This window comes from Monodon monoceros, unplaced genomic scaffold (assembly GCF_005190385.1).
Source record: "Monodon monoceros isolate NGI ecotype Baffin Bay Population unplaced genomic scaffold, NGI_Narwhal_1 Super_Scaffold_21, whole genome shotgun sequence".
Lineage (NCBI taxonomy): Eukaryota > Metazoa > Chordata > Mammalia > Artiodactyla > Monodontidae > Monodon > Monodon monoceros.
In genome coordinates this window covers 37,643,481-37,665,215 of record NW_021703778.1, presented here as the reverse complement: position 1 = coordinate 37,665,215, position 21,735 = coordinate 37,643,481, and the positions used below count along the sequence as shown (strand labels likewise).

The 21,735-nt window shown below is 38.6% G+C and overlaps 1 protein-coding gene across 1 annotated transcript in view; it reads left to right on the top strand.

Annotated features, from left to right (window-relative positions):
- The first annotated feature begins 441 nt into the window (after positions 1 to 441).
- Positions 442 to 21,735, top strand: part of TICRR (TOPBP1 interacting checkpoint and replication regulator) — a 53,005-nt gene continuing 31,711 nt past the window's right edge. Inside the window, exons 1-13 of the mRNA XM_029239567.1 lie at positions 442 to 1,104; positions 5,736 to 6,015; positions 7,061 to 7,299; positions 8,625 to 8,859; positions 9,784 to 9,913; positions 13,521 to 13,660; positions 14,490 to 14,708; positions 17,184 to 17,335; positions 17,945 to 18,042; positions 19,086 to 19,179; positions 19,270 to 19,349; positions 19,522 to 19,758; positions 20,279 to 20,372. Of these exons, the coding sequence (XP_029095400.1) occupies positions 442 to 1,104; positions 5,736 to 6,015; positions 7,061 to 7,299; positions 8,625 to 8,859; positions 9,784 to 9,913; positions 13,521 to 13,660; positions 14,490 to 14,708; positions 17,184 to 17,335; positions 17,945 to 18,042; positions 19,086 to 19,179; positions 19,270 to 19,349; positions 19,522 to 19,758; positions 20,279 to 20,372 (2,661 nt within the window). The remainder of the gene's footprint in view (positions 1,105 to 5,735; positions 6,016 to 7,060; positions 7,300 to 8,624; positions 8,860 to 9,783; positions 9,914 to 13,520; positions 13,661 to 14,489; positions 14,709 to 17,183; positions 17,336 to 17,944; positions 18,043 to 19,085; positions 19,180 to 19,269; positions 19,350 to 19,521; positions 19,759 to 20,278; positions 20,373 to 21,735) is intronic.

Sequence of the window (21,735 nt, the reverse complement as noted above, 5' to 3'; positions counted from 1 at the left end):
GATCTTAGTAAACCTCTCCCCGTACCATCGCACGGCCTCAGTCCTCCTTCGTAAAAGAGAAACTTAAAGCCACAGGCCCCCAGCACCGCCTCTTTAAATTTTAAAACGAAGGCCCAGGCCAATGAACGTTAAGTTTCTCTCGGAACACAGCGTCCCGCCCGCCGTCCCGCAGTCCACCAATCAAGCAGGGCTCTTCTCCATCACCCTTCCAATCAGAGCCAAGGATGAAAGTTGCTCACGTAACTTACGTAAGGCAAGCGACCAGTGGGAGCTGACCTTGGGGGTTAGCTCCGCCAATGCCAGCAGCGCTTGGAGAGCGCGGGAGGCTTTCGACCAGGGTCTCTGAGAGAAGCAGAGAATGGCGCTGGTTCTTTGAAGCGAGGGTCTAGGAGAGAGCGGCGCCGGCCCCGGCTCTAACCCTGAGGCGGCTGCGCGGCCGACATGGCCTGCTGTCACAACGTAATGCTGCTGCTGGACACCGCGGGAGGCGCCGCTGGTGAGAGCCCAGTCCGACGGGTCGCCCTGCGCCTCCTCACCTACCTGAGTTGCAGGTTCGGCCTGGCCAGGGTCCGCTGGGCCTTCAGGTTCTTTGACTCTCAGGGTGCGCGGAGCCGACCTTCCCGCGTGTCTGACTTCCGCGAGCTGGGGGTTCGCTCCTGGGAGGACTTTGAGGAGGAGCTGGAGGCCAGGCTCGGGGATGGCGCCCACGGCGCCCACCTGCCGGGCCCGGCGCCCAGGGCCACCCACACGCACAGTGCCCTTATGGAGACGCTGCTAGACTATCAGTGGGACCGGCCCGAGATCACATCGCCCACGAAGCCGATTCTGCGTAGCAGCGGGAGGAGACTGCTGGACGTGGAGGGCGAGGCCAAGGAGGCCCAGTCTGCGCTCGGCGGCTTTGTGAACGCCGTCTTCCTCCTAGCCCCGTGTCCGCATTCGCAGAGGGAGCTGCTGCAGTTCGTGTCCGGGTGCGAGGCCCAGGCCCAGCGCCTGCCGCCTACTCCTAAGCAGGTGATGGACAAGTTGCTGCCCAAGAGAGTCCAGGAAGTCATGATAACCCGAAAAATCACCTTGTACTGGGTGGATACCACCGAGTGGCCTAAGGTAAGATTACACAGCAAACTCAGATTTTAGTACGTGGTGCTGGTGCTGATGAACCAGAACTTGACAGCATCTGCAGAGCAGCCCGTGGACCCAGAATGAGACTAACATGACCAACAGGTGTCCCTTCAGAAGGAAAGTTCTGGGGTCACAAAGAGGGACATTCATCACAACGGGATAGGTAGGTCCTCGGAACCTGAGTCAATGCGTTTGAGGTCCTTCACAATTTGGGCCCTATCTGTCTTCCCAGACTTAATCTTTCCTACACACGACCCTTATTCCAGACTGTTGAAACAGTTTAATTGGCCAACAGGCCTTGACGGCTTGTTTTGTTTTAGCAGTGAAACGCCACTGCTCTCTCTTCTGTGCCAGTTTAAATCACACTCATTCTTTAGGGCCTTTGCCCACATGGCAACTACTCAATCTCAACTTCTGAATTTCCAAACACTTTTGTGGCACTTACCCTTTCTCCATTATATGTTCCAGTCGTGCAGTCCCTCACCTTCCATCTAGCCTAGAAATAACCTCAGAGGCAGGCACACACATCTCTGTATCTCCTGCAGATGTGTTGTTGCTTGTTATAGGTGTTCAGAAAATATTTGTTGACCAAATGAACAAATTCTTATGTACTTACAGTCCTAAATGGCTAATTTGGACTTTCGTTGAGGCAGTGGAGCCCCTGCTCCAGTGATAAGTATAAATTTCTACCTCCATCATTTTCCTTCTGTCACTTCACTTTGTCAATAAATAACTTCATTTGAGGAGCCACTACATTGAGTACCGACTACATTGTTTTAGCTGCTGGGGATGCGGTGGTCAGCAAAGTGGAGTTTATCTTCTGGGGGAAGATATATTAGACAGGTATGGTTAACAGATTAAACAGATAAACAAGTGATAGGATTTCAAATAATGCTCTCAAGAAAATAAAGCTGAGTAAGGGGCTGACGGTGGGGCAGAGGAAGTAGAAGCAGGAGACAGTTGTAAATAGGGTCGTAGTCAGGGAAGGCCTTTTTGAACAGAGAACTGAATGGTGAAGGAGGATAGTGAAGGTTGGGCAAGAACTTTCCAGGCAAAGAGAAGAGCCAGTGTAAAGATTTGAGCTGGAAATGAGCCTAGTTTGTTTCAGAAACAAAAAGGCAAGGAATGCTGAAAACTAGTAGGCAAGGGCAAGCACAGTAGGAGAGGAAGTTAGAAGGTAGCAGAGGCATATCTGTAGGGCCAAGGTAATAAATTCGGATTTTGTTCTAATAGTTGGGAAAGTGGCTTAACCAGGTGAAAGATGTGATTGCATCTGTTGGAAACATATGTCACTAAAGTGGGGGTGGGTTAAATTGCAAGGTTGCAAATGGGAAATGAGCAGATACTTAACACAAGTAGTGATATAGTGGGTTAAAATTTCCAAATTGCTTTCACATGCAAAGCCCAAGGAAGACTTAGCAAATGCAATGTAAGGCAGCAGTGGCTGGTCAAAAGAAAAGGAAAAGGCAAAAGTGTTTAAGGGAATGGTAAACATTGACGGAGAAAGTGGAATCCTAAAACTTAGTTTGTTTAAGGCAGCAAATCAGGTGTTGGACACAATACACAACACATAAGGGCTCGATTTGGGATAGTTGATATTAAATCACATCAAAGACTTTATGCTGGAATTGTATTTTATCAAATATTGGCTAGAAATAAGTCTTAGCAGATTGGGCTTGGAGATTCTTTTTCTCTTTTCTGAATGGCATTAAAATAAGTAGGTTGACAGGATCTTTTTAAAGATTCTTCCAGTTTGCACATCCCATCATCTGTGGAGATGGGTCTTCTCTGAGGCTTCTTACATCTGTTATGTTGTTTCCCATAAGAAAAAGCCCATCAGATAATCTTAAGCTTTTCTGGAATTTTTTTTCTGGTGTAGATCTGTCTTTTCCTGTTCAAAAGCCTCTGCCTAGCTGCACTGTGGAGGCAAAAGGGAGACTTAGGTTCTGTCCTTGGGGAGCTCTCACTATGAGGGTAGAGAGAAGAGAAGAGAAATTCCAGGGTCTGCCATGTGGAGCTTACAGTCTGGGAAGTAAAACTGGGAGAAACAGACTCAGGGAGGAGGGAATCCAAACACACATATATCTTGCAAAGATATAGGATAGAAGGGAGCATAAGAGACCTCTCTCACATTTTCCACTTTATGCTAACCCTGATTTACTCAGCAGATACCTGTTGTTGAACAAACTGCGAGGTATGCTGAGTACTGGGTGCACCATTAGTGAGCCAGACGGATGTGGTCCCTGCTGTCTTGGAGCTTATAGTCTTGTGGACGTTTATAAATCCCTAAATTTGAAACTACCACTAGGACTTGTCTGTTACTTAGCCCATAATGTACATAAAAAAGAAAAATGTAGCCATAATCTATATACTGGTTGTGGGTTTTTTTTTTATCATGTTCATATATTTTTAATCAAAGCTTATGTCCTTTTCAACTCCTTTTAAAGTTTTACTTTTCATTTGCCAAGCAGTTTTTTTTCCTGGCTGGTCCTCTGACTGAAATAATTTCAACAATTTTTTTGTTTCCCTTTGGCAGAAAATCCTAATCAGGATCTATGATAGTTGAACTGGCTTACCATTCTCCCCCTTGGCAGTGAGCACAGGTGTGGATATATGGATGGTAACATCAAATACTAATTGATTAATCTATCACAGCATTTTCCAAACTGATAGGCATAACCAAAACAAAAGTTTGGCAGTACATTACTTATCTTCACTACATGTGATAGTTTCTGTTGTGCTCTGATATTTTCTTTCCTGGTTTTTTTCTTTAACACTGATCTTAAAACCATTCAGTTGATTCATCATAGGGTCCATCCAAGTTCATCAGGATCACCATCCTCATTTTAAAAGCAATACCCAAGAGAGTCGTGGGTTCTTAGACTGGACTATCATTGCCTTGCTGTGAACTTGGGCACCCTTTGAACTTCAATATAATGGAAAGTTTGGAGAGGACCTAGAAGACCCTTCTAGTTCTAATTTTTCACATTCACATAGCAATTTGTGGTTCACAGTTGTCAACTCACCTGTGGAGTAGGCAAAGCGGCATGATCAATGTATTCTAGGGTAGGTGCGCCTTTATGTTCCCATAGTACCTGCATATTGTCATGGTACATTGTGATTCTGAGCTAAATATTTCGGGTTATTGCTTTTTTACTCACCCCACCCTTGACTTTAAGATCATCGAAGACAGGAACTATGTCTTGCTAGTTCATGGTATTATCATCCTGGGTCCTTGGACTCTTTAATCAATAGAAATTGATAAGAGGCCAGATGAGAAATTCAGGCAAGGCTTTACTGGGACTCGTGCTGCACAAGGGAGTAAGAACAAGAAACAGGGGCCCTTCCTACCCCCCAGAGAGGGGCAGGGGCCTGGTTCCTTAAATGGGGGTGTAGTAGGAGCAGATTGGTGGGCTGGGCAGGAGGCGTAGCTTAGGTGATCTGTGCACCCCCTTGGTGCTGTGTGCAGGGATCATGCTCAGTACCCTGCTTTTGCTCTCAGCACCTCAGAAATGGCAGTTGATTTGTGGCCTTTTTGTATCCTATTGTCATAATTGCCCTGACTGCATGCAGTTATTTTTAGTCCCTTATAGTTTCTTTGTATTTGTTTGTCCAGGTGCAAGCACTCCAATAAAGGGTCCCATGTCCCAGCCTATCTCAGTGGCACATAAAGGTTGCTCAATAAAAGTTTGCTGAAAGAAGGTTGGATGAAGAGTCAGCTATGTGTGAAGGAGTGAGGAATGGCTTTTACAGAGACAGCAGGGTTTGAGCTAGGTAATGAAGTATAATAAGCATCCAGTTGGTGAAGATGGAAGGGGAATACACAGCAAACAGAACCAGCAAAAACATGGAAGCGTTGTAAAATGTGGCATGTTCAGGAAACAGCAAATGGTTCAGTGTGCCTGGAAGGTAGGGATGGGTGAGGGAAGGATAATGTGTTTGGAAATATTGTTTAGAGCTGGGTTGTAAAGGGCTTTATGGCTATACTGTAGGGCAGTGGGAAGCCCTTCAGAGTTTTTACAGAAGTAGCATGATTGGATATGTAGTTTCGAAGAATACTTCTTAAAACAAAGGAAAGATTGGAGGCAGAGCACAGACTCTGTAAGCTTCAGTAAGAGTCCAGAGTTTAGTGAAAACACTGAAGATAGAACTGAGAAGACCTGTTTGGTCTCCACACAGACCCGTGGGTGCGGGCAGGGTGGGTGAGTCTCTGGTGATCACCCTCTAAAGGAGGTGCTCCTGCCTCTCTCCTGTGACACTTGGCTGCTGTTGTGTTGTGGAGGACATGATTTTTTTTATTAATGTGTAATGACTTTGCATTCCTTCTAACGTTTTATGATTTTTTTCCCTCGTGAGTTGCATCACTTCTGTTCCTTGACAGAAGATAGAATTGAAGTGCTATTTTCACTAAATAGGTGCTTTCTTGAAGGCATATTATATAGCAGTTATGCAAGTAATGGGATGCTGGCCATTATTTGTGTTTGGTTCAACAAATACATTAATTGTGTAATTTGATCCTTTAATGTACATATCAACTTTACTTTCTCCTGATTTCCCTTAGCTTTATGAATGCCTAACTTACAATAACCCAAGATTCTTTGTAATTTTTATTTTAGTTGTGGGAATCTCCGGACCACCTTGGGTACTGGACAGTATGTGAACTGCTCCACCATGTAGGAGGCACTGTCTTGCCATTTGAAACTTTCAGCCAGGATTTTACTAAAGCTGGGGAAACACTGCTTGGTAGTGAAAGAAAGCTGTCAAGGGAACCTCACCTCTCTTCATGGATTTCAACTCTGCCAACTGATTCCACTTTAAACTGTTTGCTCTATAATTCTCCTGAGTATGAAGCCTCATTTCCACGGGTGGAAGGAACATTATTTTTCCCTGTTGAAGGTAAGCAAATAATACTTGGGGCCGGGGGTGGGGGAGGAGTGGTGATGGGGTGGTTGGTCTGGGTTTCATTCATTTCTGCAAGTCAGGCCCATGAATTCTTTAGAATTTCCAGCAGCCTAGGCATTCCATTAATGCTTGTCATTGAAAGATATCTAAGCAAAATCAGAGATACCACAGGAAAGGACTGAAGTTTGGTACAACTGTAAGCCCATGTAAAAAGGACAAGTGAATGTTTTTAAAGAGTTTCCCAACTTTTTGCAAAGAAGGATAATATTGTTCAGGTGCCCAAGCAAATGGGTAGTAAGGTTTCACTGCTTCACAAAAGAGATTGATAAATTGAAGATCATAGAAAATCAGTGATTGACTCAGAGAAGAAATAACAAATTAGTCAATTGAAGCAGAAAATGGTGCCTGGTACCAGGAAGAGCCAGCATATTGGAATCTTCATAAATTTGCTTTATCATATGATTTGCTATATAGTGAATCTAATTTCTGAATCATTATTTAGTCACATAAATAATACCATATAGAGATATGTACATAAAACTATATTATACACTATGGACAATTTAAGGAAATTTCAAGAGTAGTTTTGAAACTTTGAGCCAGGATTTTACTAAAGCTGGGGAAACACTGCTTGGTAGTGAAAGAAAGATGTTAAGGGAACCTCATCTCTCTTCATGGAAAGCAGTTTTGTCTTACATGGTCCTTAGAATTTAAACTCGTAAGATAGGATGCACTGTATTTTATGGATTTAAGAAGCAGTGGGTTTTGTGTGTGTGTATTGCTTGAATACTTATTTCTAAGTCATAATTATTGAGAAGTTCTGAAATCAAGTCACACCATTGTAATTCCAGTCATATACAGCTTTTCCTGTAAAACTGAATGAACTTAACTATGATAGCAGTAGAATGAGGGTTGAAGTGTGAACTAAGTGACAATACTAGTACCTCTGCTGGCAGTCTAATTTTTTTTTCTTACTATTAAATCTCTTATTAGGAGCTACTTCTTATATTAGAATTTCAATATTCTTTATTTCTAACAGGCAAAGAGATTCAAGAAACATGGACAGTTACTCTAGAGCCCTTGGCCGTACATCAGAGACATTTTCAGAAACCAGTCAGAATTTTTCTAAAAGGCACAGTGACCCAGTGGTCCCTCCCAACAAGCTGCACTTTGGGCACTGATAGCTGGATGCTACAAAGTCCAGAGGGTAACAAATCAACTCAAAGGATGTTATTTCAGCAGCTGGTAAACAGGCTGACTGCTGAAGAGTTACATCTGGTAGGTATCTTCCACGTGGCAAGTTATTCTGGTCTAATAACACACTGGTAAAGTGAAATAAGTGCATTTATGAAATGCCAAGGAATGCCCTACATAATACAGTCTCAGTGAAACAGATGATATTTTTGCAAGTATTATAGCATCGTGACAATGCTCATTAGTGAAGAAACAGCTTATAAAAATTGCATGTACCTTGAATCCAATTAAACCAAATTATATTCACATAGGGAAGAGGCAGTGAGCCAAATGGAATGATTATATTAGGGCAGTGAAGTGATGGGTGGTTTTTCATTTTTTAAATGTTGCATTATGTATTTATTACTTTTACGTAATAAATATATTTCATTTTAAAAAAAACCTCTACATTGTAAAATTAGATATACTAGTGTCCAGTAGTTATACAAATTTAGTAATGTCTTCTGAAAAGGAATACATACATACCCAGATTTGACATAAATTTAGTAATGTCTTCTGAAAAGGAATACATACATACCCAGATTTGATATAAAGGTGATGCTAATTTTTTAACTACCAGTAATTCCTTACCTTACTTTGTCTTTTGCTTTTGTAAGCTCAGAAAGCTTTTATCTTCTGGATTCCACTGTAAAACATTCCAGAGAAAAACTGGGTAGTCATTTGGACAGTTGTTGTTCTAAGAGTTGTGTGCTCTGACAGAGCACTGGAGTCAGGGCGTCAGGTGACCTGGATTAGATCACAGCTCTGCTGCCCACCATGTGATCTGAATAAATCCCCTTAAGTGGTAGAATTGATTCCTGGTTAAGAGCATGGGTTTCAAATTCATACACTCTTGGCTTCTGCCTCTTATTAACTAACTGGGTGACAAACAGGTTGCTTATTCCTCAACCTCAATTCCTCCTCTATAAAATGAGGATAATAATCTTTTTTTTTTTTTTTTTTTGCTGTGCCTCATGGCATGCAGGATCTTAGTTCCCCAACTAGGGATCGAACCCATGCTCCCTGCAGTGGAAGCACAGAGTCTTAACCACTGGACCGTCAGGGAAGTTCTGATAATAATCATTTTTACTTCAGAGTGGTTATGAGAATCCATTGAGTTATAATAAGTACATAATAAGTGCTTAGTAAATATTCCTAATAACCTTAGGCTTTTCTTTGTAAATTGAGGAATTAGGATTAGATGATCAGTAAATTCAATGCTAGCACTAATATCCGTGAAGTCTGTCTTTTCCAGTTTTCTCTTTTATATTAATCATTGGGTGAAACTATCATTCTGTCTTTTACTAAACTACATGCCTTTTTAGACATATGTCAACAATATTGCCAACTAATTAGATCTTTTTATGTAGGTTACCAGTGTGGACCCTGGTGAAGGCTGGCCCCCCATCACTGGAGTTATTTCCCCCTTCTCTGCCAGTGCTACAATTCTCACTGTGTTCCACACCAAGGAGACTGAATTTCAAAGACATTTTCTCCAAACGGTTGTGGCAGAGAGCCCCCAGGATTCAGCTTCCCTTTTTTCTGAGGTTGTGGATGGTGTATTGAATCAGATTCACAATTCACTTGAAGATCCTGCTACCTCAGGTAAGCTTCTGAAGCAATAACTACCATACTCTAGGTTAGTGGTTTACCATCTTTTCTAGCAACATAACTTTTTTTCAATGTGCTCTTAGTAGAGCCCAATATCTGTTATAAAACAGATAAAAGTAGGCTACAATATTTCTGGCAGTTTAAATCATTATTTATAGAAATCCTGAAGCAATTCTGAGGAGGCCAAAGGCTCTTTGAAACCATTTTGAAATCGAAGGTATAAGAGGAAACCTGGTTTTTAATATGTTTAATAAAGACTACATGTAAAACTGTTATGATTCTGTCTTCCACTTTTTGCACTGTTACTGATATGATACAAACCTTATTTATGCTAGATAGATATAAATATAATCAATTTGATATTTCTTCCATTCACATTTACTCAGTAGATTTATTGAGTGCCTGCTGTATGTCAGGTTCTGTTCCAGGGGCTGGGAGTACATTAGAGAAGAAAATAGAAAAAGGTCTCTGTTGTTAAGAAACTTATCTAGTCAGGGGAGACAAGACAATAAATTAAATAAGGAAATTATATAGTATGTTTGAAAGAGTTAAGTGCTATAGTTATAAAGCAGAGAAAAAGGAATAGGAGGGTTGTAATTTTAAACAGGCCTTGTTAAAAAAGTGATATCGAGCAAAGGCTTTGAAGGAATTGATAGGGAGAGAACATTGTAGAAGCAACAGTAAGTGCCAAGGTTTGTGTGTCTGGTGTGTTTGAGGAACAGTCAGGAAGCCTGTGTTTGCACATTTTTCATAGACAGCATAGGCCTGTTGGGATTGGGGGTGCAGCTGAAGGAACATTGTTAATGATGTCCTTTAGAAGAATGCGGTCAGTCCAAGGGAGGAGCAAGTGCTTGGAATTCTCTGCTTTGCTTCTAATGCCTCTTTTCCTCTTCCATCTCTGCTTCTTTGTTTCTGTAGCTCCGCCTACTCCAGAATGGGCCCAGCAGGAGCTTGGCCGCACAGCTCCCTGGAATTCCTCTGTTGTGGAGAAGTGGTTTCCTTGCTCTAACTTTAGTGGTGCCAGTTCAAATTTGATGGAGTCATTTTGGTAAAACTTATTTTTTTCCCTGGGTATTGATTATTGAAGTCAGCTCTCAGTTATCTGCATGTGAGTTTGTTGTTGTTTTTAACAGACCACCTTTTCTGAGTACAGTCCAATAATATTAAAAACTAATTACAAATGGAGAATATTGTTTAATGGGTATAGAGTTTCAGGGTTTTTTTTTTGCGGTACGTGGGCCTCTCACTGTTGGGGCCTCTCCCGTTGCGGAGCACAGGCTCCAGACGCGCAGGCTCAGTGGCCGTGGCTCACGGGCCTAGCCATTCCGCGGCATGTGGGATCTTCCCGGACCGGGGCATGAACCCGTGTCCCCTGCATTGGCAGGCGGACTCTCAACCACTGCGCCACCAGGGAGGCCCCTAGAGTTTCAGTTTTACAAGATGAATCCTGGAGATGGATGGAGATGATGGTATTATGAATATACTTAATACCACTCAACTATGTACTTAAGAGTGATTAAGATGATAAATTTATGTTGTGTATTTTATCAGAACTAAAAATTTAGAAAAAGTTAATTACGAAAACAAAATACACTCGTAGATGTCAGAAAATATTTAGTATTAAATCTCAATAAAAAAGGAAAATAGCAAACTTGAATAATGCAGTTAAATTTATACTTAAAGGAAAATTTAAAATATCTTTTGAAGAGAAAAATTAAAAACCAATTAGCTGAGACCGACACACTTAATACAAGAGAGTAAACCCAAAAATTAAAAAAAGAAGGCAATATTAAAAATAATAAATAGAAATCAAGAGAAACAAAAGATGATTCTTTGAGAAGCCAAATAAAATAATCTATAGCAAGATTGAGCTACTTGTATGAGCAGTCATAAATAATATTGGAAATGTAAAAGATATGGCAGAAATTCAAAATATTAAGAAGTAAAGTTGAGGTTTATTTTTTCCATAAAGATACCCAGTTGTTCCAACTCCATTTGTTAAGACAATCTTTTTCTCAATCACTGTGACACCTTTGTCAAAATCAGTTGACCACCAATGTGCAGGTCTATTTCTGGAAATAGTCTAGTCCAGAAATTATGTTAATACCACATTATCTTGAGTACTGAAATCAGGTAGTCTGTGTCCTCTCAACTTTGTTCTTTTTTTTTTCTCAGAATTGCTTTGGCTATTTTGGACCCTTTGCATTTCCATGTAAATTTTAGAATCAGCCTGTTTCCACACACCCAAAAAAAGCCCGCTAGGATTTTTGATTGAGTGTGTATTGAGCTTATAGGTCCATTTGGGAAGAATTGACATCTTATAATAATGAGTCTTCTGATTCATGGACATGGTACAGCTTCAAAAGACTAAGAGCATAACAGGTGCACCTTCCCATATGAGATAGCAAAATTTACCATAAAGCTCTAGTAAATAACATAGTGTGGTATCGGTGCAAGGATCAACAGATAGACCAGTGGAGTAGAAGCAGCAGGGAAAGAATGGACTATTCAGTAAATGGTGGTGTTGATGATTGGCTATCCAGAACAAAAAAGATAAAAAATTAGATTTCTACTTCACAGCATACATAATGATAAATTCCAAATAAACTGAAAAACCAAACATGAAAAGTAAACACTTTAAAATTGTAAGAAGGAGAAACACTAGAGAAGATTAGGCTAAGGGTGGATTTCTCAAATAAGACCTAAAAAATTCAAACCATGAAGGAACATATATGACTACAATGAATTTTAAAATGTTTATATGATGAAGACTAGTCATAGACTCGGGTAGCTGTAATCCATATAACCAGCAAAGGATTAGTATCCAAATTAGTACAGATCTCCTAAATATAAGAAATCCAATAGAAACTTGGGCAAAGAATGTGAACAAGCGGGGTTTCCCTGGTGGCACAGTGGTTAAGAATCCATCTGCCAATGCAGGGGACGCGGGTTCGATCCCTACATGCTGCAGAGCACCTAAGCCCATGTGCCATAACTGCTGAGCCTGCGCTCTAGAGCCCACGAGCCACAACTACTGAGTCCACATGCCACAACTACTGAAGCCCGTGCGCGTAGAGCCCATGCTCTGCAACAAGAGAAGCCACCTCAATGAGAAGCCTGCGCACCGCAATGAATAGTAGCCCCCGCTTGCCGCAACTAGAGGAAGCCCGCGCTCAGCAACAAAGACCCGATGCAGCCAAAAATAAATAAATAAAATAAATTTAAAAAAAATTGGGAACAAGCAATTCATATGAAGAAATCCAACAGAGCAGTAATTTGGAAAGATACTCAGCGTAGGCAAGTGGAAATTAAAACCACAACATGGAAAAACCCACCAGATTCTATTTTATAACTATTAGATTTAAAAATTAGCATGTGGGGAAATGAGCACATTTTAGATGGTAGAATTGTAAAATGGTTACAACCATTTTAGAGAACAATGTTCCTAGTAAAACAGAAACTTCACATACTCCGACACTCAGCAATTCTACTTCTAGGTGTCTGCACTGAAGAAATTTTTGCACAAACAAGGAGAGCTGTGCTAGAATATTCATTTCCAGTGGAAAGGACTAGCAGACTCTCAGCAGCGAAATGGATAAATAAATTACAGTATAGTTATACAATAGAATATTATACATAGATTAGTAAAACTGAATAAACCAGAGCAACACGTGAAAAATATGTTGAGTGCAAACAAAATTGCCAAAGGATGGTGTTGTATGATACCATTTTCATAAGATTTACAACATATGAAACAGCAGTTTGTTCGTTTTGTTACATATATATGTCTCTGTAAATAAGGTACACACGAATCTAGGAATACCTCTGGGAGGAAGGGATGGGAAGAAATTGGGTGAGGCTTTCTCTGTGTCCATGAATGCTTAATTTTATTTAAAAAAAAATCTGAAGCAGATACAGTAAATTAACGGGGGGGGAAAAAGCCACCCTCACTGCTCAAGGAAATACCAGCACACTTAGGAGAATTAGGCTGCTTCAGACCTGCTGCTGGTATGAACTAATTCAACTAATGGCACCATAACTTTCTCCTACTTTTAAGTCAGATGATATCAGATAATGGAAGATAATGAAATAGAAATAATACATTTTGAAAGTTGTGCTATTTTCATTATTTCCTTAGTGACTGATATTTAGCTGTAGGCGGGAAAGCAGTTAATAACTAATCATCTCCCCTGCCCTATTTCTTTCCCTGCTCATCAATCCCAAATTAGTTTACTAGAGTGTGAAATAATTATTCAAAAGTTATTCTGATACTCACTACACTGTATTACATCATCTTGTACTTTAATGTATGGAAACTGGGTAAAAATTATGGAAGCCCAGAAGTGAGTGAAATAGTTAGCATAATTAGACATGTACCCTAGGACATGAAGAATCTTATTAATAAAAGTCAATACTGTATGTATTAATACATTAATCATTTTGTGAACAGGTAGCTTCTGCCCCTGAATTTGTACAAATCATAAATGAGAAGAGGGACATTTTCCCTCCTGAGAAAAAATACTTGTGAAGGCATCTTGTGGAGACATCTTTTGATTAGCTTTTAAAAGGATAATGAATATTGTTGTTGCTGTTTTTAAAGCATTTTGGAAAATCAGAATTTCACCTTTGTACTAGACATCTTGACTTATTCACAGGTTACTACAGGCTGCCTCATCTAATAAGGAAGAGCCTTCCAAAACTGAAAGTGAATTGACACGTTGCCTCTCTGAGCTCTACCAGAGAAAGTCTCCTGAAGAATACACTGTGTCCAATCAAGAAGACAGCAAAAAGAAGCGTAAGCACATAGAAAGGCTGTTTCTTACAGTCTTTTTTGACACTGTGTGTTTTAAAAGATTGATATTCCTTAAAATGAAGTTGAAATGGTAACTGAATAAAGAAGGACAAGTTCTTATATTTCATATTTTAAAGTAATTATATTAGTACAATAGTGATTTTAAAAATCTCCCACAATCCTACCTTCTTTTTTTTCTACCTTCTTAATGAATTAAACCATTTTTGTTTTTAGTTATAACAGAAATTTAAATACAACTTTGTGTGCTGCTTATAATTACTTGTTTATCTACTACTTTGCTTTTTTAGTTACCTCATTGCTTAACAAAATTTGCAAATTTCTTATGTTGTTGAACATGTAGATTGTTTTCACTTTTTACCATTATAAATAATACTATAGTGTACATCATGCATATGATTTACCTTTGAATGATTTCCTTAGTATAAGTTTCCATGAACAAGTTATTCATGGAAAAGGGAGCTCTGGATGCAGACTGCTTAATTGCCTTTCAAAAGAGTTTCATCACAACTCTGTGACTACTGGGTAACACCAAAATGAGTCAGTTCGGCATTTGTCTGTTTGGCATTAGATGTAAAAATCATCTAACCACCTTGAGATATTTAGTTCCTAAACTTCAGTTTAAAAAAGAGCTCTTTCTACCCTGTGTTGTAGGTAGAAAGAGATGCGAGAACTACCTAATTCAGATCATTCTGAATGGATATACTTCATTTCAATACTCCTTCACAGAATATTTCATCTGAATTAAAGTAGTTCTTGATTCCACAGAAGTAAAAGTTATTTTACTTTCCTTCCCACGATGTCGTTTTGGTAGGAGGTGTCCCTCGTACTCCAGTGAGGCAGAAGATGAATACCATGTGCCGTTCCTTAAAGATGCTGAATGTTGCAAGACTGAATGTAAAGGCTCAGAAGTTACATCCAGATGGCAGTCCAGACACAGCTGGGGAGAAAGGGATCCAAAAGATAGCCAATGGAAGAACAGCAGATAACTTGGGAAACAAAGGAAGAACACTAAGAAGTTCTAAACCTAAAGGTATTCCTCAGTTCCATTGCATTTTGGTATCTAAATTCATGTTTACTCTTCTGTACTCTCATATTTTTAAGTTTTAATCATATCCCTCGCTTAATGAACATTTATTGGCTATCTACTGTATGTCCACAAGTGTGTTATGGGGAGTACAGTAAATAATATAATTTCCTCTCCTTAGATTTATGATCCAGCTACCAAGAATAATAATAAACATATATATATATATATATATATATATATACACATACATATACACAACGAATTGGTAAAATGAATACGTAAGAGAGCCAAGAGACTGTATCAGAAAATACTTGTTCATTTTGGAAGTAAAGACATACTAGGAGTCAAGAAAGGGAAAGTCCAGTCTTGAGCAGAACAGGCTGAGAAGGCTTTTACGGAGCCAGTGGAGCCCAGGTTAGACTTTGAAGAATGAGCAGAGTTTAGAAGGCAGAAAGGTAAAAGAAGTGTGTGCTAGATGGAGGATTAGCATAAGCAAAGTCACAAAGAAGGGCTGTGTCTTGGCCCTTTAAGTGGTTAAAGAAGTTTTATACATTTGTGAATGAAGAGAAGGGAAAAGGTTCGTGAATAATCTAGGGTTAGATTATTGAGGTCTTTCAAAGTCAGGCAGAAGAATTTAGTCCAGTAGCTTTTATTTTCCTATTCGTTCTTTTTTCTTCTTTAAAAATGGATTGAATTACAGTATGTTTCTCATTCTCAGGGTACATTCTTAGCTCACACTGACAGTGCCAGTACTGTGGGGTGATTGTGACAATAGCTTATGAACTTTGGGCAATAATTACCTGATGTCACCTTTGAGTCCTTTCGAAAATTCTGGAATGAAAGTTTTCTGCTTCTTTAAACATTTTTTTTTTCTTGTGGAATACTGGATCATAGATGATAATCAGTTTGAGTGAGATAGCACATCTTTGATGAGCTAGTATGGTATACCAGAATGCGGATGGGAGAGCAAAATTAACAGTAATGCAAGACAGTGTGGCATTAGCATAATTTCTGGACTAGATCCTTTCCAGAAATAGACCTGCACAACAGTGGTAAATTGATACTTGACAGTAGTGCCCCCAACAATTCAACAGGACAAGGATAATCTTCACCAGATGGTGCAGGAATAATTGGATATGTTTATGGAAAAATTGAACTTAAACCTTATCTCTTAATAGTATTTTGAATTTGTTTTATTTTCTTGAATCATCTTTGTTTTTGTTGCTCTCTCATTTCTTTTTTTCCTACTTAATTCATTTCTGTTTTTATCTTTATTATTGCCTTCTTTATTATTTGGATTTACTCTTGTGTTATTTCTTGTGTTGGACCCTTAGCTAATTTGGTTTTTGAATTTTTCTTTAAAAAGATAATTTGTCTATAAATTTTCCTTTAGGTATAAATTTAGCTGCATTATATAAGTTTGCTATATTCTGTTTTCATTGATACATCTAAATATTTTCTGACATCAGTAATAGAAGGGAGTGTTTTATTTTTGTAATTAGCTTTTAATTTTTTTGGACTGTGCACAATGTGTTCTGTAAGATATTGAATCTTTAATATTTGTTGAAACTGTGGCCTAATATGTGATTGTTTTGTTAATATTCCATGTGTATTCTCTAATTTTGGGGTACTTGATTCCATACATATTCATCTTAATATTTGAATATTCAAAATCCTTATTAATTTTTTTCTACTTAAAAGAATCTATAACTGAGATGATTGTATTATAGTCTTCCACCATGTAGATGTCTAAATTTCCTTGCAGTTCTGTCAATTTTTGCATCATATATTTTGAGGCTTTCTTTTTAGGTCCATACAAAATCATTTATGTTTTCCTTGTGATTATACCTCTATTCCTTTATTTCCAATGTTTCTTTGTCATGTGTTTTGGGTATGTCTTTTGTAAATAGCATAATTTTTTTTTTAAACCCAACCTGACAGTTTCTATCTTTTATTTAACCAGCAAGTGTATTCGTAAAATAAATATTTATAATTATTATGATTACTGATAAGCTAGGGTGTATTTTAGTGTCTTATTTTGTGCTTTCAATTGTTTTTTTCCTTTCTAGCAGGCTATGGGATTAATCAAGTTTTCTTTATGCATCTTTTTCCTTTCTGCTAGGTTTGGAGGTTGTATAGTTTATTTCTTCTCCATTACTGGTTATCCTTAAATTTATAACATGTACACGTGATTTGCAAACCTTAAAATTAATCACTATCTCTGAACTTTTCAACCTCAGCATTTTAGACATTTTGGACCAGGTAATCCTCTGTGAACTATAAGATGTTTAGCAGCATCCCTGGCCTCCACCCCATTAGATGCCAGTAGTACCCTCCCTCTCCCCACCAGTCACTGCCACCCAGACATAGCCAGATGTCCCCCTGGGCAGCAAAACTTCCCAGTTTATAACCACTGGCTTAAGCAGTACAGTGACTTCAGCTGGGTCTGATGATCAATTTGACTTTTTTTCCCCACAGATTTTAAAACTGAGGAGGAGCTACTATCTTACATACATGAAAATTACCAAAAGACTGTGGCCACAGGAGAAATCGTGTTGTGTTCATGTGCTTGGAACATGATCTCAAACATTAAAGCATTCCTAAAGTCCAAAGGCACCAAGGAATTAGAAGTAAGGGAATCCGGATATTGTTGTTTGTCATAACAATGTTAGTTGCTTGTTGGTGGGTCTGGCTCATATGTCTTGGAAAATATCTGTTATGCAGTGCACATTTCAAAAATGATGAGTGAGGGGGTGAGCACAATTCTAGGTCTTGGAAGATGGACATAGTCCACTGAGAAGGCAGAAATCAAGGAAATGGGCCAAGTGGGAGTAATTACATGTACTTCCCTTCCAATGAAAGCTCTATCCTCATCTGAGTTGCATGTTAGCTGCATGAATTAAGCCAGTGGTTCTTAACCCTGGCTGCACTTTAGAGTCACCTGGAACATTTCTTTAAAATGTTGATTCATTTTGCTTAGACTTCTCAATCACTACTTTATGGAATCTTCCTTTTATGAAAGTTCAAATCAGCAGGCTTGCTGTATCCATGCCCACTTGCTCTCAAATACTTTTCTACATGTTCTTTTAAAAAATATAAAAGAATATTACACTATTTTTCATTCAAATGAAAGAAAGAGGATATACTTCCCTTCTTAGGGCATTAGTCAGCTGTGAAGAAATTAGAAATAATGATAAGCATTAATATTAATATTCTCCTATGTAATTTTGTATTTTCAGATGAACTGCCTACATCAAGTAAGAAACAACCTCTTGAAAACTAGCAAAAGTCTTCGACAGAATGTAGGAAAACTGGATAAAGAAGATAAAGTCAGAGAGTAATTAACTACCTTTTTAATTTTTTTTAAAGATTTATTTATTATGATTTTTAAAATTTTTGGCTGCATCGGGTCTTAGTTGTAGCATGCGGGCTCTTCCTTGCGGTGCGTGGGCTTCCTTCTAGTTGTGGCACACGGGTTCCAGAGTACGTGGGCTCTCTAGTTGAGGTGCACGAGCTCAGTAGCTGTGGCATGTGAGCTTAGTTGCCCCGCGGCATGTGGGATCTTAGTTTCCTGACCAGGGATTGAACCCACGTCTCTTGCATTGTAAGGCGGATTCTTTTCCACTGGACCAACAGGGAAGTCCCCCTTTTTTTTTTTTAAACCATTACTCCAAAACAGAGCTCCCACGATTTACTTGTATCAATTTAATTTTTCATTTTTAAAAAATTCTTTTCCATTATGGTTTATTACAGGATCTTGAATATAATTCCCTGTGCTGCACACTAGGACCTTATTTATCTTTTTTTAAAAATTTTTATTTGAGTATAGTTGCTTTACAATGTCGTTGTTTATCTATTTTATATATAATATAGTTTGTATCTGCTAGTCCCAAACTGCTAATTTATCCCTCCCCCACGCCCTTTGCCCTTTGGTAACCATAAGTTTGTTTTCTATGTCTGTGAGCCTGTTTCTGTTTCATAGGTAGTTCATTTGTGTCATATTTCAGATTCCACACATATAAGTGATGTATGTTTTTCTCTTTCTGACTTACTTCACTTAGTATGATAATCTCTAGGTCCATTCCTATTGCTGCAGATTGAATTATTTCATTTTTCTTTTCAATGGCTGAGTATATATCAGTTTAAAATAGATTGCCAGTTGCTTGAAGAGGCTTTTGTAGCTGATTCTCTATAACGTTCTAATGTTCAGTTTGCAACACCTGTTTACCTAATAACCATTATTGCTATTTAGAAAGCAATGGCTCTTCTTTTTGGTTGTTGCTTCTTATGTAAACAGATCTCTGCATAAGGAAGGAACTTTCATTTCAGTTAAGTGACACTCAAAGCAGATATAACCAAGCTTTTTTTTTTTCTCTCAAGGTGCCAGCTCCAGGTATTTCTTCATTTGGAGATGTGTCGGCAGTGCCCTTCAGTATATGAACATATAGGTGAAATGGAGCAAGTAGTGGAGGAGGCAAGTATGCTGCTTAGTGCCACTGGGGATGTGCTGTAGATGCATTCAGCTTCCTGCAGAGGCCATGTGGTAATTTTCTAAAATCTTCAGGTGACAGATTTGCTGCGCATGGTGTGTTTAACTGAAGATTCGGCATACCTAGCAAAGTTTCTGGAAGAAATTTTGGAATTGTAAGTTTGATGACTACTAATTTAAATTTAAAATAATTTTACCAAGAACTTATATAGGTATTGTCTCAGAATTGTAGCATTGTAAGGACTATTTCTCATGCTGGGTGAGGAAGGGAGTAGAGAGGGTGGAATGGTGACTGACTGTTCCATATTTAATCAATCTGTTCCACAGGTATATTGATTCAATCCCAAAGATACTTGGAAATCTTTACCACAGCCTAGGATTTGTGATTCCTCAGAAGCTGGCTGGTGTCCTTCCTACAGATTTTATCAGTGATGACTCCATGACGCAGGAGAGCAAATCACCCCTTTCTGTGCCTCTTACGTCAAATGCTCATAGGTCAGTGTCGGGTGGCACTGAATCTGACCAACTGGAGGAGCTTCGTTCCAGATCAGCTAAGAAGAGAAGGTAGGAGCTCAAGGAATTAAAGGAATTACTTGTACTGTTACAGTTCTGGTATAGGGTATGTTTAAGCCATAGTCCAGTTGTCTTTGTCTATAATTTATTGAATTAGTAGTTGCCCTTATGTCTGAATCACAGAAGCCAATTATTAGAGTTCTTAACAAGGAGCATCTGACACTCTTTATATTATCTGAGGAACATATAGTCTTGTATTGTGTAGTCACAGTCCCCTCTTGACTCTCCACATGGGGTCTCCAAGAACTAGGAGCCTTCCATGAGGTAAGCTTAGGGTTTCAGCTTACTTTGTATATTTTCCATGATGCTCTACATTGTTCATAACTAGTTAAATTTACAGTTGTTACTTTTAGAAATTCTGGGATTGACTTGTTTTACTGTAAGTTCAGGCCAACCTCAAGATAACCGACTTTTATTTAAGTGTTTTATTTTAAACTCTAGTTCCATTCTGATATAACTAGCTGTAACCTGTATTCAGTGTATATTGACTGTTTCTTTCTATTTTTAAAAGGAAAAATGCAATAAGACATAAAAGCATTGCAGAGGTTTCACAAAATCTGCGACAAATTGAAATTCCCAAAGTATCCAAGAGAGCTACGAAAAATGTAAGTCATTTCCAGGAGATAGAAAGTGGTATCACTTGGGGCATGAGTTCATACAATAAATAAGAATGAAACACGGTGTCTTTACTTCTAAGAAATGAGCATTGGAGGATACAGAAATAAAATTAGGTATTTTTATGAATGTGTCTACAACTGTAATCTAAGGAATAAAGAAATATAAATTTATTAAATATTAATCATTTTTCCCAAAAGTGTGACAGAGGTAATATTAAGGGGAAAAAAATAGTAAAAGTTAGGAATGAATAAGTTAATTCAAAATCTTTAATGTAGTTAAGAAAACTCATGAAATAATAACATAAGCAAAAGAAGCCATTGAAAAATAATGTACAATCATAATAGGACTTTGTGTATCAGAAAGTACTTTTCAGTAAGTATGTTTTACGTCAATAACAAGTTACAAAAGCAAACAAAAAAAGTCATGAAGCCAGGTGGTAATTATTTTTCTGTGGCAGTAGATGTTAGGACTTGATGGTTGCAAAAAAAAGAAATCCAGCTGGAGTCTATTTACTAAGTAGAATTAATGTCTTACTAAGAGAAGGAGAGAGACAAAAAAATGCATTGAAACTTTTGAACTGCATGAATTATGAGAAGAGTTAAAATTCTAGGAGAACTAGCTTTAGAAGCATTAATCATTACAATAGTGGTTTGTTTCTAGAGATTTATAGCTGTGCTTTAGTACTGGAGGTGGGGTTTCTTTGGAAGAGTTAGTGGTGTTCACTTTCTTATATGAGTGAATAAGATGCAAATCTTAGATATCTTGGAGATTTTGTTCAGAGAGTATGAAGTCCAAAAGGTATCAGACCACCTCTCTCACTAGATTTTACACGATTAGCAGTCCTTTCTAGCACTCCTTTTGGAAAACTTTTGTTTCAGATTGGCCTAGAAAGTTAACTTCTTTAAGACCAGATTTACTGAGATCAGGATTTGATTTTGGTTAAAAAAGAATATCATTTGTTAAGTTTCTGCTCCTATTTGGCTGTTTATTCTTTAATGATTGCAGTGGCATAATTGAAAAAACAGCAACAAAATCTTTAAAAACAATTCTCTTGTTTAGATGCCATTTGAGTTTAGGCACTTGAATCCTTTACTATAATAGCAAATAAATAGCAGGTGGGTATTTTTTTTTTCTGCCACGCCGCACAGCATGTGGGATCTTAGTTCCCCAACCAGGGATCGAACCAGTGCTCCCTGCAGTGGAAGCGCAAAGTCTTAACCACTGGACCACCAGGGAAGTCCCCAAATAGCAGTTTTATACAGAGACGTTCCTAAGAGTATATAGCCATGCTCTAATATTATGGGGTTTCCCTGTTTTAGTTATAAAAGGTATACAGAAACATCGTTTAAA